The sequence below is a fragment of the Otolemur garnettii genome, unplaced genomic scaffold (assembly GCF_000181295.1).
Source record: "Otolemur garnettii isolate 467f Iridium unplaced genomic scaffold, OtoGar3 scaffold00099, whole genome shotgun sequence".
In the NCBI taxonomy this organism is placed as follows: Eukaryota; Metazoa; Chordata; class Mammalia; order Primates; family Galagidae; genus Otolemur; species Otolemur garnettii.
The window spans coordinates 3659941-3675247 of NW_003852494.1; the positions used below are offsets into that span (position 1 = coordinate 3659941).

General features: G+C 42.5%; 1 protein-coding gene across 1 annotated transcript; it reads left to right on the forward strand.

Annotated features, from left to right (window-relative positions):
• The first annotated feature begins 269 nt into the window (after nt 1-269).
• On the forward strand, nt 270-15135 carry CUNH12orf65 (chromosome unknown C12orf65 homolog). The gene is made up of 3 exons (XM_003796019.3): nt 270-348; nt 11668-11977; nt 14650-15135. The coding sequence occupies exons 2-3, from the start codon at nt 11696-11698 to the stop codon at nt 14917-14919; spliced, it is 552 nt and encodes a 183-aa protein (XP_003796067.1). The 5' UTR covers nt 270-348; nt 11668-11695; the 3' UTR covers nt 14920-15135.
• The last annotated feature ends 172 nt before the right edge of the window (nt 15136-15307 follow it).

Genomic DNA, 15307 nt, shown 5'->3' on the forward strand with positions numbered 1-15307 from the left:
CCCCCGTCTCGCCTGCGATTGGCTGCTGGGAAGGGGGCGGAGACAGCCCGCTTCGGTGCCATTCCAGCCAAAGAGAGACGGCCAACATTGGGGGCGTGGCCGAGGGGGTGGTGCTCCTGTCAAGTTGTCCCCTCTGATTGGTTCTCTAGGAACCTACGTCTGCCACGCGGGAAAAGAACACTCAGATTCTCGCATGCGCAGTTAATAAGAATGAGTCTCGGGCTGGTGAGGGAAGCCACAGCGAAAGTACAGCGCTTGCGCAGACCCGGGTACGCGTTGCTATCTGTTTCTTGAGGTGATTCGGGATCTCTCAGAACGTTGAGGGTCGGAAAGCGATCCTGAGGCCAGGTAAGCGTCCGCTGGGAAGCCAGGTACTCTTATGGCTGCCCACGACACCCAAGGGCTCTGAAGAAAGGACGAGGAGCCAGGATGCCAGAGCTTTTCCGTGCTCGTGACCCGGAGTCGCGCAGCTGCTTTAGCCGAACCCCTGCTGGCTGTCAGGTGAAGCCTGTCCTGCCACCTGTGCTCGGTTTTCTCTGGCTTTGACTTACCCTGGGTTGCTAGAGGTCGGGCATGGGGCTTTTCCAGCACTTGTGGCTGGGGAGAGGAGGAGCGACCCTCCTGGAGAAAACAGATCCCTGAAGGCCCAAAGAAAAATAGAAATTCACTAATTCGACAAAGCAGGATGGAGCTCTAACCAATCATCAGAGCCTGTTTCTGTCGTGGCATGTAGTAGATGTCACCACTACATCTACTTGATTGGCCTTTGAAAGGCCACCGAGACCCCGCCCTCCTCCCCGCAGGCCTCTAGCCCATCTCTGGAGCGCCGTTCAGCCCCAATTCTTCAGCCTAGTTAACTTATATGCCTCTTCCAGCTGTTAGATTTCACTCCTCGTATCGTGGCCCATAGTAAAGGGACTTCGCAAGCACTATCATTCAGGCATGGCAGAAGTGGCGCTGAGAAACCAGGACAGGGGAGATGTATTTGCCCCTGGAATGACAGATCTACCAAGAGGCATTCCATCTCATCAGAGCCTTCTAAGAATACTACCAATTCCTTTTAACAGCAAAAATTCAATCTCTATCCAAAACCCCATCAATGTTAAAATCTTAAGCTTAAATAAATTGACAACCCCCCCCTCCAGATAGTGTTAATCAACCAGTCAATATTATGTTCATGTTACCCTTAACCAAAACAAAATCATCATGAAGCACATGGCTCTATTTTCAGGGATGGGCTATTTTCAAGCCCACCAAAGAAAACAGTTTTAGCACTAATTTCAGTTGATCACAAAATCTATCGTTTGAGACACTGTAGAATCTTGCACCTATGTGATTGAGAAGTGTGACTTCCTGAGACAGTGCTAGGCAGAGAGGTGTGTTTCCCTACAAGAAAAATATTAATCCCCAAAATGAGTACTACTGATTAGGTATTCATCATGCAAGAGGCAGTAGTAAATCATTTCTTTTGGCTATAAAATTGAATGGACTGTGTTCAGTTTCAGTGTGTTTGGGGTTTTTTTGTTTGATTTTTGGCATTGTGATTTTAGGTAATTTTTAAAATCCATTTATGTCTTAATAAGCCAAAATGTTTAGGAACTAGTATTCTGATTATCTGTATTATCTTGTTAACCCACTCATGCAATGACACACTTTGGCAAGGTTATTTATACCATACTTCTTACCTTAGGTTTAGCTATTTGGTAGGGTCTTGATTTAAAAACATTAAAAGTGGAAATTCTCTTTGACTAATAACAATAGACAGAAGAAATGCCCCTTTCAAAGCTTTATCACAGATGAAAGGGTAGTTTGTAAAGCCAAAAAAATTATTTCTGGTCTCGGTGCCTGTGGCTCAAGTGGCTAAGGCACCAGCCACATACACCTAAGGTGGCGGGTTCTAATCCAGCCCGGGCCCACCAAACAACAATGATGGCTGCAACCAAAAAATAGCCAGGGGTTGTGGCGGGCGCCTGTGGTCCCAGCTACTTGGAAGGCGGAGGCAGGAGTCTCGCTTGAGCCCAGGAGTTGGAGGTTGCTATGAGCTGTAATGCCACGTCACTCTACCCAGGAGGACAGCTTGAGGTTCCGTCTCAAAAACAAATAAAAATAAATAAAAGAAATTATTTCTGAATGTAGAAAACAAAGTAGAAGTCTTCAGAAATTTAAAGTAGGAGAATTGTTCATCTAATCTAAATAACCTCCTCCCATACTGGATATTTTGCACTATTTGTAAGCAAGCTTACACAACTATTTTATGGCCTTTATAAAGTTATGGCTACTGTACAATTTTCTTTTTTTTTGAGACAGTCACACTATGTCGTCCTTCATAGAGTGCCATGGCGTCACAGCTCACAGCAACCTCACTCTTGGGCTTAAGCGATTCTCTTGCCTTAGCTTCCCAAGTAGCTGGGACTACAGGTGCCCGACACAATGCCTGGCTATTTTTTTGTTGTAGTTGTCATGGTTGTTTAGCAGGCCCAGGTCAGGATCAAACTTGCCAGCCCCAGTGAATGTGGCTAGCACCCTAACCACTGAGTATAGGCACCAAGCCATACAATTTTATTATAAGGAATTACTCAAGTATTTCTCAGGTGTCTTGAAGACATCAAATTGACAGCTTTTGAACTGTGATCTTTTCCATTTATCAGGCTATTCGGTAATAGTAGCTGATGATGGCTTAAGGCATTTAGTATAGCATCTTAACCAGGATGTTACTTTGTGTCCTTGATTTTTATGTCCAAACAGTTTGTTGTTTGGGGTACCTTCTCCAAAACATGATTTGTTAATCACATTTAACAAACATGGAAGGAAAGGATCAACTTTATTTTTTTTTCTTTCCCGTCTTTCATGATTTTTTTTTACTATGTTACATAGTTCCTAAAGATATTTATGTTTAAACTAGGACTTATCCACGAAGATGGTTGCTATCATTCAATGTGAGCCTGTTAGGAAGCCAGGCTGTATTTTTGGCATCATGATAATCTTCTTGGCACCTGATTTCATAGACCAGAATTGTGACCCCACTAAAAAGCATATTTTCAGTAATATCATGGTTTCCATGTATTTCTCATTATAAATTCAACCATACCAAGTAAAGTAACTTGCAAGTCACTGTTCTAGATGCCTTTCACTCTGGGCTCTAAAACAAAAGCCCAGGAAATAATCAGTTCCCGGATTGGATTTGTGCCATCCCAAATGTGGAGTGTTAGACAGGGATTCCTATAGGTAGGGATCTGAAGTGCTACCATTTCCTGAGCACTAAGGACTTTACATTTGTGGCAAGATACATGAGTTTCTTCTCACTATAGGTTTAGAAATGAGGGAAAGTGGCCAAAGGTGGTGCTTTTTGATTTACTAAACATGGAGTTGAGACATTAAAAGCAGGGCACAATAACTACAAAGCTCACAATCTCTGCAGTATGGCTTTTCTGGAAAAACAAAACAGGAGGGAAGAGTCAAAAAGAGAAAGCTAAGGAAAACGTACCAACATTGCTTAAGCAACTGGGAAAAGAACAGATATAGTTAACAAAATAAGCTCTAGAAAGGATAAATTTAGTTTGAGAAATTGAAAACCTAATAATCTTCCAAAATAAGACTTCCTGAGACAGTCCACATAGTATGCATCCCTTATTTTCTTTATCTGTATTAAATACAATCATGTATTTTGAAAGTACACTGGAAACTGTTTAAGTCCTAAACAAATACAAGGCATCATTAATGGTGATATAAGCTACAAGACTTTTAGAAGAAAATGTATAGCCTTATTATTGCTGGGGTTTGGTTTGTGTTTCTGTTTTAACAGTGTAGTTCATAAATTTTATAAAGTTCCAGGCCCAGCACAGTGGCTCACACTTGTAATCCCAACACTTTGAGTGGCTGAGGCAAGCCTGGGCGATACAGTGAGACCCTATCTCTACAAAAAGTAAGAAAAATTAGCCAGACAGGGTGGCATGTGTCTGTAGTCCCAGTTACTTGGGAGGCTGAGAGGGGAGGATCACTTGAGCTCAGAATTTTGAAGTTGATGTGGGCTACAATGACACCTCTGTACTCTAGTGCAGGCAACAGAGTGAGACCCTATCTCTAAAAAAAGAAAAAAGAATTATAAAGTTCCTGCTAGATGCCTTAAATAGAAGAAATGTGATGCACATGAATAGGAGAGGTGTAATTTTCTGTGGATGTTGGTATATCATGAATTGAATACTTTTCTCTTTAAATACTTCATTAGTTGTCTCTTGACCTTCACAGCAGTAAGCCTCTTAAATTTAGACCAGGCAGAATAGTCTCCTTTTCCTCTTGTTCTCTAGAATCAAAGATAACAGCTTTGTGTTTTCTGCTCAATCTATTATGTTTTCCTTGTTTGAGAAGTAATTATCTATAAACACTTATCTAAAGGGCACTGTATTTTTAGTGCAAAACTCCAAGCCTAGGAAATGACATGGTGGTTTGTTGCAAGCCTAACCCATGATACTCAGTGATTCCATCTGAAGAGGTGTTTCAAGCATTATAAGGATTTCAGGCATCTAGAACTGGAGGATGAGCTAGATGTGAAAGAGAAAGCCTACTTTCTTTCAACTCCCATTTTACAAGGAGCACAAAAATACACTTTTGAAACATTAATTATTAGTTCTTTTTTTTTTTGAGGCAGAGTTTCACTATGTTCCCCTCAGAGTGCTATGGTGTCACAGTTCACAGCAACCTCAAACTCCTAGGCTCAAGTGATCCTTTTGTCTTAGCCTCCCAAGTAGCTGGGACTACAGGCACCCACCACAACACTCAGCTAAAATTGAATTATTAGTAAGAATTTCTTTTTTTTTTCTTTTTTTTTTTTTTTTGAGACAGAGTCTCACTATGTTGCCCTCAGTAGAGTGCCTTGGCGTCACAGCTCATAGCAACCTCCAACTCTTGGGCTTAAGTGATTCTCTCACCTTAGCCTCCCAAGTAGCTGGAACTACAGGCTCCTGCCACAACACCTGGCTATTTTTTTGTTGCAGTTACCATTGTTGTTTAGCTGTCCCGGGCAGGGTTCGAACCTACCACCCTCGGTGTATGTGGCTGGTACCATCACCACTGTGCTCTGTGCTATGGGAGCCGAGCCTTAGGAAGAATTTCTTAAAACATTCTCCTCTCACTTGGCCTCTGCTGTTATCAGCTGACCATTTTGTCTTTTCAAAGCAGCAACATTGCTCATTGGTCTGTTTAAGCTCACTATGACCTTAATCATTTATTAGGTCATTAATTTAAGACCTATGGTTTCATCTTCTTATTGAAGAATAGATAAGTGGTGAATAAACAGTAATCAGCACTCCTGAATTCTGGTCTCAACTCCTTTAATGTTATAAAAATAAGAAACAATAGCTTTCCAAAGTATCTTTCCTAGCAACCAGTAGAACTTGCTGATTCCTGTGTTCTGGGGCAATTCTTACCAAACTTTAATATGCCTCTGAATCACCAGCAGATCTTGTTAAAATTCAGGCTCTCACTAGGTCTGAGTAGGTGTCAAAGACCTGACACCTTCCAAGCAATGCTATTGCTGCTGGACCACACTTTGAGTAGCAAGATTCTAGAGCTACATTGTCCAACATCATCACCACCAGCACATGTGGCTAGGAAGCACTATGAATACACTCCATATTTTGAAGACTTTATATGAAAAAAGTATCTTCTTTTATTCATTACATGTTGTAAGAATGTTTTGAATATATTCAAATTAATCATCCATTTCTTTTTATTATTTTCTAAGGTAATTTGGAATTTCACATGTGGCTAGCATTAGATTTCTTTTGGACAACACTATTCTAGAATATTAACAAAATAGAGACGACATTTTTGGTGTTTTGTTATTTTTTCAGATGACCCAGTTCAGTCCCAATGTTACTATGTCACTTTCTGCTAGCTCAAATCAGTATTTGTTTAATTCTTTTCTTTAGATGATTTCCTTGCTGACATATCACACTCCTTTACAACTTCTCAGTCTCCATCATGATTCTAGAGCTTTCTTCAAGGAATTGAATGATCCTAAGTACCAGGACACAGGCAGCACCCTTGCTAAAATCCGTTGGCCATGCCACTCAAACTGTAGTCCCTGGATTAGCAGCAGCAGCTGTATCACTTGAGAGCTGTTTAGAAATGCCATCTCCTGGCTGCATGCAGTAGCTCACACCTGTAATCCTAGCACTCTGGGAGGCCAAGGCAGGTGGATCCCTTGATGTCAGGACTTTGAGACCAGCCTGAGCAAGAGGGAGACTAAAATTAGAAAAAAACTACCTGGGTGTTGTGGCAGGCATCTGTAATCCCAGCTATTTGGGAGGCTGAGGCAAGAGGATCTCTGGAGCCTAAGAGTTTGAGGTTGCAATGAGCTGTGACACTATGGCACTCTACCTAGGGTGACGGAGTGAGACTCTATCTCAAAAACAAGAAGAAAAAAAAGGAAAGAAAAAAATTCAAAAAAATAAAATAAAAATAAATTAAAAAGAGGCAGCGCCTGTGGCTCAAAGGAGTAGGGCACTGGCCCCATATACTGGAGGTGGCAGATTCAAACCCAGCCCCAGCCAAAAAAATTGCAAAAAAAACAAGAAAAGAAAAAGAAATGCAGTCTTCAAACCAGGTGTGGTGGCAGGACCCTATAGTCCTAGTTACTCCAACAGATGAGGATAGAGGACCACTTGAGCTTGGGAGTTTGAATCCAGCCTACGCAACATAATGAGACCGCCATCTCATAAAAAAAATGCAGTCTCTGGCCCCACCACATAGGTAATGAAGCATCGTCACATTTAGCAAGACCCCAGATAATTTGTACAAACATTAAAGTTTAAGTGGTGAGCAGGTTCACAATCATCTTTTCTAAAGCACCCTATTCCATTAGTGTTAATGAAATTTCTGGCAAGGTTAACATACCATGAATGTTGTGGCTAAAGGAAACTAGTGCTCTACCTTTATTTAAAAAAAAAAAAAATACTTAAATGGGGCAGTGTTTGTGGCTCAGTGAGTAGGGCGCCGGCTCAAGGGCACCCAAGGGTGGCAGGTTCGAACTCAGCCCAGGCCAAACTGCAACAAAGAAATAGCCGATGTTATGGTGGGTGCCTGTAGTCCCAGCTACTCAGGAGGCTGAGGCAAGAGAATCGCCTAAGCCCAGGAGTTGGAGGTTTCTGTGAGCTGTGTGACGCCACAGCACTCTACTGAGGGCGATGGAGTGAGACTTTGTCTCTACCAAAAAAAAAAAAACTTAAACAGTGAATTTTAGATAAAAGGTATCTAGAAGGCAAGTCCAGAGATGGAAATCTTATGTATGCTTGCCTGAAAATAGATTCAAATATCCTTTATCCCTCTTAGAGACACGAAAGGAAAGGCATCATGTTACCATCTTCTTTCCCTCTCTCCAGAGCATTAGAGCTCTTGTTGACACAGTGTCACCTTGATATATCTAGTTATAATCTGCAATTGCAGGTCTTGAGAGTTGAGAGTTGCAGAGTTGAACTATCCCTACAGCTAGATGTCTGTCTTAGATTGGGTTGAATGTGGAAACTCATGAGGGAATGTCTGCTGGCTGGATCCAGTAATGAATTGGGCTACCCAATAGAACGTAGGTTCCAAGTCCTGATAATAAGCACTCCAAGTGGTTTGGGGGCATAGTAAAGTTGGAGAATCACTGCTCATTTGCATGCTATCTGGTGTCTATCACGTTTATGGATTTCCTTGGGCTCCCTGAGGTCCATGCTTAACACTCAGTAGGTGTTCAAAATATTCTTGAACAAATTAACATTCTCTTTTCTGAAGTCCTCAGACCTACTGGTATTATCTCTGAACTTAACCGAGTTGGAAGGGACTCAGATAATGACAGAAGCTTTAACCTTAACTGTGATCAGCCCTTTAGTGCGGAAGCCATCATCAAAGGAAAAGTAGAGCCAAGGGGAAGTCGCCAGCCCTTCATTCAAGCTCACATTTGCAGAAAGGAACTGAGACAAAGCCATCATGACTGCTGGTTTCCCTTTACTAGCACTTTTTCTGTACCATTTTTCTTTTTCTCTTTCTTAATGTCATGATAAACTATAATTTGAGCTGCTTTTATTGTTTCCCAAAGACTTTGGACTGCTCTGTGGGTATGACAAAAACTGAAATCTAATCCCTATTCTTCTTTGGGCTTTGGGGAAGTGGAACCATGGGTGTGTTTGTCATTTTTAGCAATCATTGGAGTAGGGCCAAAGCTCCACAAGATACTAAAATTGTCTAGAATTGTCTGATTGGCTGTTGGAATTAGCTGTTAAACAAAGCACCCAGTAACTGAACACTGGGGACCTTCTTGAACTCCAGTTGGGTGGGAGACCTTCCAGTGTGTCTGTCAGCTCTGAACTAGGACAGAGAGGTAGAGATTTCAAACAGTGGGCTGGTGACAAAGCACCTGATAAAAGCACTCTCCTCTCTGTCCTTTGTCTGGGAGTTTCACCTTGTCTCAGACTTGCTTCCTCTCTTTGTCTCTGTACTGTATACCAGGCTGTCCTGCCGGGTTAGATTTACTAACTAGCGGAAGAGAAGCCCCAAGAGAGGTACTGGACTCATGCTTCATAATGAATCTAATCCAGGAACTTAGAAGCAGTCTGACACACAGGGATTTATTTTGTGGATTGAAAACAGAAATAAGGAAAAGGAAATTTTGAAAATTGACTTAGTCTAGTTACTTAATTGTTTATAGGTAAGTTGATTCTTTGTTGTAGAAATTTCAGAGAAAGTACCTGGGTTTATTATTTATCTTTTCTTGAGGATATCTCTGAAGTATTTCAAACACATTAATTAAACCAAACCAATTTTTTTTTTTTGAGACAGAGCCTCAAGCTGTCCCCCTAGGTAGAGTGCTGTACCATCAAAGCTCACAGCAACCTCCAACTCCTGGGCTCAAGTGAGTCTCCTGACTCTGCCTCCCAAGTCACCCGCCACAACGCCCGGCTATTTTTTTTTTTTTTTTGGTTATAGCCGTCATTGTTGTTTGGCGGGCCTGGGCTGGATTCAAACCCGCCACCTTTGGTGTATGTGGCTGGCACCTTAGACACTTGAGCCACAGGTGCTGAGCTGACCAAATCAATTTTTAAAATAACTCTTTCATTAGTATCATGTGTATACTCTACTTTCCTTCATAGCCATGGAGCCCCTTGCAACACCATCTAAATTAGTACCTGCTGGGACAGCAGAACACACTGAATATCATAAAAAGAAGATGTGGGCTTATGGTCGTGGTTAGGGCTCTGGCCACATGTTCCAGGGCTGGTGGGTTCGAACCCAGCCCAGGCCTGCTAAACAAAAATAATAGCCAGATGTTGTGGCGGGTGCCTGTAGTCTTACTACTAGGGAGGCTGAGGCAAAAGAATCACTTGAGCCCAAGAGTTTGAGATTGCTGTGACTTATGACAACATAGCATCTACTGAGGGTGACAAAGTAAGGCTCTGTCTCAAAAGAAAAAAAAAAAAAGATGGCTCAGCGCCCGTAACACAGTGGTTATTGCGCCAGCCACATACACCAAGACTGGTGGGTTTGAATCTGGCCTGGGCCAGCTAAAACAACAATGACAACTGCAACTAAAAAACAGCTGGACATTGTGGTGGGTCCCTGTCGTCCCAGCTACTTGGGAGGCTAAGGCAAGAGGATTTCTTGAGCCCAAGAGTTTAAGGTTGCTCTGAGCTGTGACACCACAACACTGTACCCAAGGTGACAGGGTAAGATTCTGTCTCAAAAAAAAAATGATGTGGGATGGTGCCTGTGGCTCAAGGAGTAGGGCGTTAGCCCCATATACCAGAGAGAGGTGATGGGTTCAAGCCCAGCCCTGGCCAAAACTGAAAAAAAAAAAAAAAAAAAAAAAAAGATGACCAGTGTCTCTCAGCACTTTGGGAGGCTGAACCAGAAGGATTGCTTGAGACCAGGGGTTTAAGACCAGCCTGGGCAACATAGCAAGACCCTGTCTCTATAAAAACTTTAAAAATTACCCAGACATGGTGGCATACACATATAGTCCTAGTTATTCAGGAGTCTGAGGCAGAAGAATTGCTTAAGCCTAGGACATCAAGACTATGGTGAGCTATGATGACACCACTGCATTCCAATCTGGGCAACGGAAGGAGGCCTTGTCTCAAAGAAGAAAAACATGCTAACCAGGTGATACATTTGTAATACCCATAATCCACCTGGGTGACAGAGATTTTACTAAAAACAGTCTTAAGCTTCAAAAAGTATCAAAAAAGCCCCTTCTGGAATACTTCTTTGGTGTTTTTATTTTTTCTTTTTTAGAGATGGGGGAGGTCTCCCTACGTTGCCCAGGCTGTTCTCAAACTCCTGGTCTCAAGCAATCCCCCCCCCACCTTGTCCCCGCAAAGTACTGGGATTACAAGCAAGAGACACCATGTCCCTCCTCTCTAATTTTTTTTAAGCCTTTATGGGATGGGTGGAGAAGGGCTAATTCACCATTTTCTAGCTAAGAAAGTAAGCCCATTTTGTAGCTCACTCATTTACACAGGATGCCTTTCATATCCTTCTGCCTTGGACCCCTGGAAATAAACAAAGGTCTAGCCGGGCACAGTGGCTCACTCCTGTAATCCTAGCACTCTAGGAGGCTGAGGCAGGTGGATTGCTTGAGTTCATGAGTTTGAGACCAGCCTGAGCAAAAAGCGAGACCCCTGTCTCTACTAGAAAAACTGAGGCAAGAGGATCAGTTGAGCCTGAGTTGGAGGTTGCTGTGAGCTATGACGCCACAGCACTCCACTCAGGGTAACAGCTTGAGACTCCAGCAAAAAAAAAAAAAAAAAAACAAAAGTCTGTGGGATTTGCCCTACCCTCACAGCTATTATTCTCTGTCCAATTCATGTGTCAGCCTTACGCTGTGTCTTGAGAAGTTATTTGAAGTGTGATTGTTAAATAAAACTTTCTTTTTGATATCTTCACTAATGAGCCTGTAAGTGCCATGAAGACAAAATCTAGTTATTTTTCATCTCATGTCTGTTGCTGTACCTTGCATGGTATTTTGAACCTAACAAGCACCTTAATAAAAATTAGTTGATTTGGTAGTCTTAAGGATCAGTACCAGTTGGATCTCATTATTGGCAGTACATCCAAGGGAACAGATGTTCTCATTCAAATCCATGAAACTGGAAACATTAAAAAACAGCAATCATGACATTGATTGATAGAGATGTTTACTGTGTCAGACTGTTTAAGCTCAGCTATAAAATAGACTCTCCTACTGTCATCTTTACATTTTCAAAAGATTCTCAAACATTTAAATACTGTCACTTGACTCAGATCCTAGATCTTGCTTGATGTACTATTTAATATTTATCAAATTACAGCCCTGTACCTTTGAATTTCACACTTGAAACCTCTACTTCCTGAGAAAACAGCACTTCTGGGTGTATTGAAGATATTTTTGGCTTGTTATAAGAAAAATATTTATTAGCTAGCAGGGCATGGACTGATGAGGACACAGCAGACAAAGCAAGGCCAGAGACAGCAAGGCTGCAGAAAGGGGTGTCTTGCTGAGTCATCTGTCTTTTCTCACTTCCTAAATACTCTAGGTAACATGTAGGTTGTCTTTTGAATTGTTTTATAAAAAGCTATTTTACAACCTGAAGTATAATCCTGAGGGCAAGTGCATCATACTGAAAAGCTGTCCTTTTTATTTGTCTAATTCAGGTCCCGAGCAAGCAGAGCCACTTTCTTTATGAGAACCTCAGGTTTATTTCGTTTTCCTGCAACACTGACCAGAATATGCACAGTGCCATGGGAACTCCAGCTTTGGGAGAAGCTGAGATTGTTATCCCCAGGAATTGCTGTCACTCCAGTCCCGATGGCAGGCAAGAAGGATTGCCCTGCTCTGCTTTCCCTGGATGAGAATGACCTCAAAGAGCAGTTTGTGAAAGGACATGGTCCAGGGGGCCAAGCAACCAACAAAACGAACAACTGTGTGGTGCTAAAGCACATCCCCTCAGGCATCGTGATAAAGGTAGAAGAAGAGTGCTACTGGGGAGGACACCCAGCCTGGGGCTTCTGCAGCCACAGTAGAGTTCACTCTGAGAGCAGATGGTGATCAGCTGAAGCGCATTCTCATTCTGGCATAGGCCACACTGTACCAGCACAGCAGTAGAGCACACTCCAGATGTCATCCCATGCCTCAAGCCAGTCCTCCCTAAGCCAGAACCTCCTCTATAGTATCAGAAGTCTGGTTCCAGGATCCTTTGGAGCCAGAGTATTACTGCCATCCTTGAAGTTGGCAGACAGTACTGGCATCTGGCTCTTGCCTGGGAAGCAGTATCTTGACAAAGCTAAGCAGTAGCTAATAAAGGCAGGTGCCTGGGCAGCACGTTCTCTCAAGGCCTCTAGCTATAGGATGGCCACAGAGCTTGGCATCACTGCTGTGAGCCCCAAGCCCCTTAGTAGGCAGCAAGCAGGCCTGCATTGTCAGCAAGCAGTCTCATCCCTTAGATGGCCTGGCTAATGGATGTTTGGATGACCATATCCTCCATGTCCCTGTCTGTTCTTTGGGTAAATTTTTTTTTTTTTTTTTTTTTTTGAGACAGAGTCTCAAGTTGTCGCCCTGGGTAGAGTACCATGGCGTCATAGCTTACAGCAACCTCCAACTCTTGGGCTCAAGCGATCCTTTTGCCTCAATTTTTCTTTTTCTTTTTTTTTTTAGTAGAGACAGGATCTCGCTTTTTGCTCAGGCTGGTCTCAAACTCGTGAGCTCAAGCAATCTACCTGCCTCAGCCTCCTGGAGTGCTAGGATATAGGTGTGAGCCACCGCTCCTGATCCCCTCTTTTGGTAAATATTAATGATACCCACCCTTCTGGAGAGAGGGGACTGATTGTGAGCTAATGGAGGCCAGCCATTTTCAGCCTCAGAAGAAAAATTCCTGTGCACAGCTGCTGTAGTAGTCTTCCTTCTTTATATACATAAAAAAACAAGTCTCTGATCAAGAGACTTGAGCTGAGATCAAGATATCACCAACTTTCAACAAAATCTGAACCTCTAGGAAATGCTGTGTACCTATTTCCTGGTTTGGTAGTAATAACCCTACTGCCTCTAAAAGACAAGCCCAGTCTGTGGAACTGCCAATCCATTCTGCTTCACATGAGTCACAGAGAGCCTACAAGCAGCACAAGGCTTGTGGGGCAGCAAAGAAAAGAGCTAGCACAGGCAGGTTTTCATATATTATAATACTGGTAGCCACACGTGTAGATCAGGTGACTGTATGGGCAGCATTATTCTGGGCCACATTAGCTCTTTGAATTCTCACAACCCCCAAGCATGATTTTTCCTCACAGTATACATGTGGAGTCTGAGGCACAGACAGGTTAAGTAACTTGCCCAAGGTCCTACCACTTAGAGGAGTCAACTCAGACTAAATGCAAACTCCATGTACCTAACAGCTGTATTTCACAGCCAAGTTTTTGAGCCAAAAGCTTATCATTTGTAATCTAAAACAAGCCAGGTATAGTGGCTCATGCCTGTAATCGTAACATTCTGGGAGGTCAAGGAGGGTAGATTGCTTAAGCTCAGGAGTTCCAGACCAGCCTGAGCAAGAGTGAGACCTCATCTCTACTAAAAACAGAAAAACTGGCTCAGTCAGTGCCCATCACTCAGTGGGTAAGGCACCAGCCACATACACCAAGGCTGGTGGGTTCAAACCTGGCCTGGGCCAGCTAAGACAATGACAACTGTAACAACAACAAAAAATAGCTGGGTGTTGTGGCAGGCACCTATAGTCCCAGCTATTTGGGAGGCTGAGGTAAGAGAATTGCTTGAGCCCAAGTGTTGGAGGTTGTGAGCTGTGACGCCATGGCACTCTACCAAGGACACCATAGGGAGACTCTTGTCTCAAAAAAAGAAAAACTAACAGGGGTTGTAGTGGGTGCCTGTAGTCACAGCTACTTGGAAGGCTGAGGCTAGAGCATTGCTCAAGCCCAGAGTTTGAGGTTGCTGTGAGCTATGATGCCATGGCACTCTATCAAGGGTGATAAAATGAGAGCCACTCCATCAAAAAAAGTAATAATAATAAAATCTGGATCACTCTTCTTTTCCTCCTTCAAAATTATTCATGAAAATAGAATTCTAAAACCTGACAGTTAATTTTTGTTTAACCTATTTTATTATATAACTTACTCCGAATCTGCTTTTAATATTACTTCACACTGATTTCAGAATTTCTCTTTTATAAAACAGCTTTTCAAGATACTCGCCCATAATAACTCAGGCATTATATAATGAATATTATGGTTGACTAATAATAAAGATGCTTTAGACAATTTTATGCTTATGAATGGTGCACACAAAGTGGCTGTCCTCTCACTACAAGCTAGATAAATCAGTTGATGTTTTCATAATTATTTTGGGATTTTTGTTTGAAGGCTTATTATTGCTTCTAAACAAAAATAACACTTCCATTTATAAAACAATCAGCAAAAGCCACATAACACAGGGTGCAGGATTAGGCAGAGGTCATGAAGTAGGGGCATGAAAGAGACTGGTTTTTACTTTGTCCCTGACCCATTAGGACTCCTGACAAGTGGCTTTGCCTTCTGGGCCTATCCCTGTCGGCAAAGCAAACAGGTTGAATTCTGAGGTCCTATCTATCAAGATCCTGTGGTTTTCACATTATAAAATATTATCTCTTACAGTGCCATCAGACAAGATCAGTTGATCAAAACAGAAAGCTAGCTCGGAAAATTCTACAAGAGAAAGTAGATATTTTCTACAATGGTGAAAACAGTCCTGTTCTCAAAGAAAAACGAGAGGCAGAGAAGAAAAAGCAAGAAAGGAAAAAAAGAGCAAAGGAAACCCTAGAAAAAAAGAAACTACTGAAAGAACTCTGGGAATCCAGTAAAGTGTCCACTGAGAAAAAAACTACAGAACTAACAGAAATCTGCCAGGAAGCTTCCAGGGAATAATGGTGGTGAGTTCCATCACCAGCATTGTTATAGAGCTTTTAAAGAAATATTTTTGAAAGATTTCAAAGACTTCAAAGTTTCTTAAATGGTAGACTAAACTAGAGTGAACAGAAGTGCACCCTTCAAGAGTAAAACTATAAAGAAACACAGGGCAATCATTACTATAAAAGGACAGTGGCTGCTTTGGGGGCTATCGTTGTGATGCCACTCTGGGGGGAGCTGACATGGTTCTATTTCTTTTTTTTTTTTTTTTTTTTTTTTTTGAGACAGCGCCTCAAGCTGTCCCCCTGGGCAGAGTGCCGTGGCATTACAGCTCACGGCAACCTCCAACTCCTGGGCTCAAGCGAGTCTCCTGCCTCCCGCCTCCCAAGTAGCTGGGACCACAGGC

Coding starts and splice junctions, on each gene's coding strand:
- CUNH12orf65 (XM_003796019.3), top strand. CDS start 11,696: ATGAGAACCTCAGGTTTATTTCGTTTTCCTGCAACACTGACCAGAATA. Junction 11,978..14,649: donor CCTCAGGCATCGTGATAAAG/GTAGAAGAAGAG, acceptor TATCTCTTACAG/TGCCATCAGACAAGATCAGT.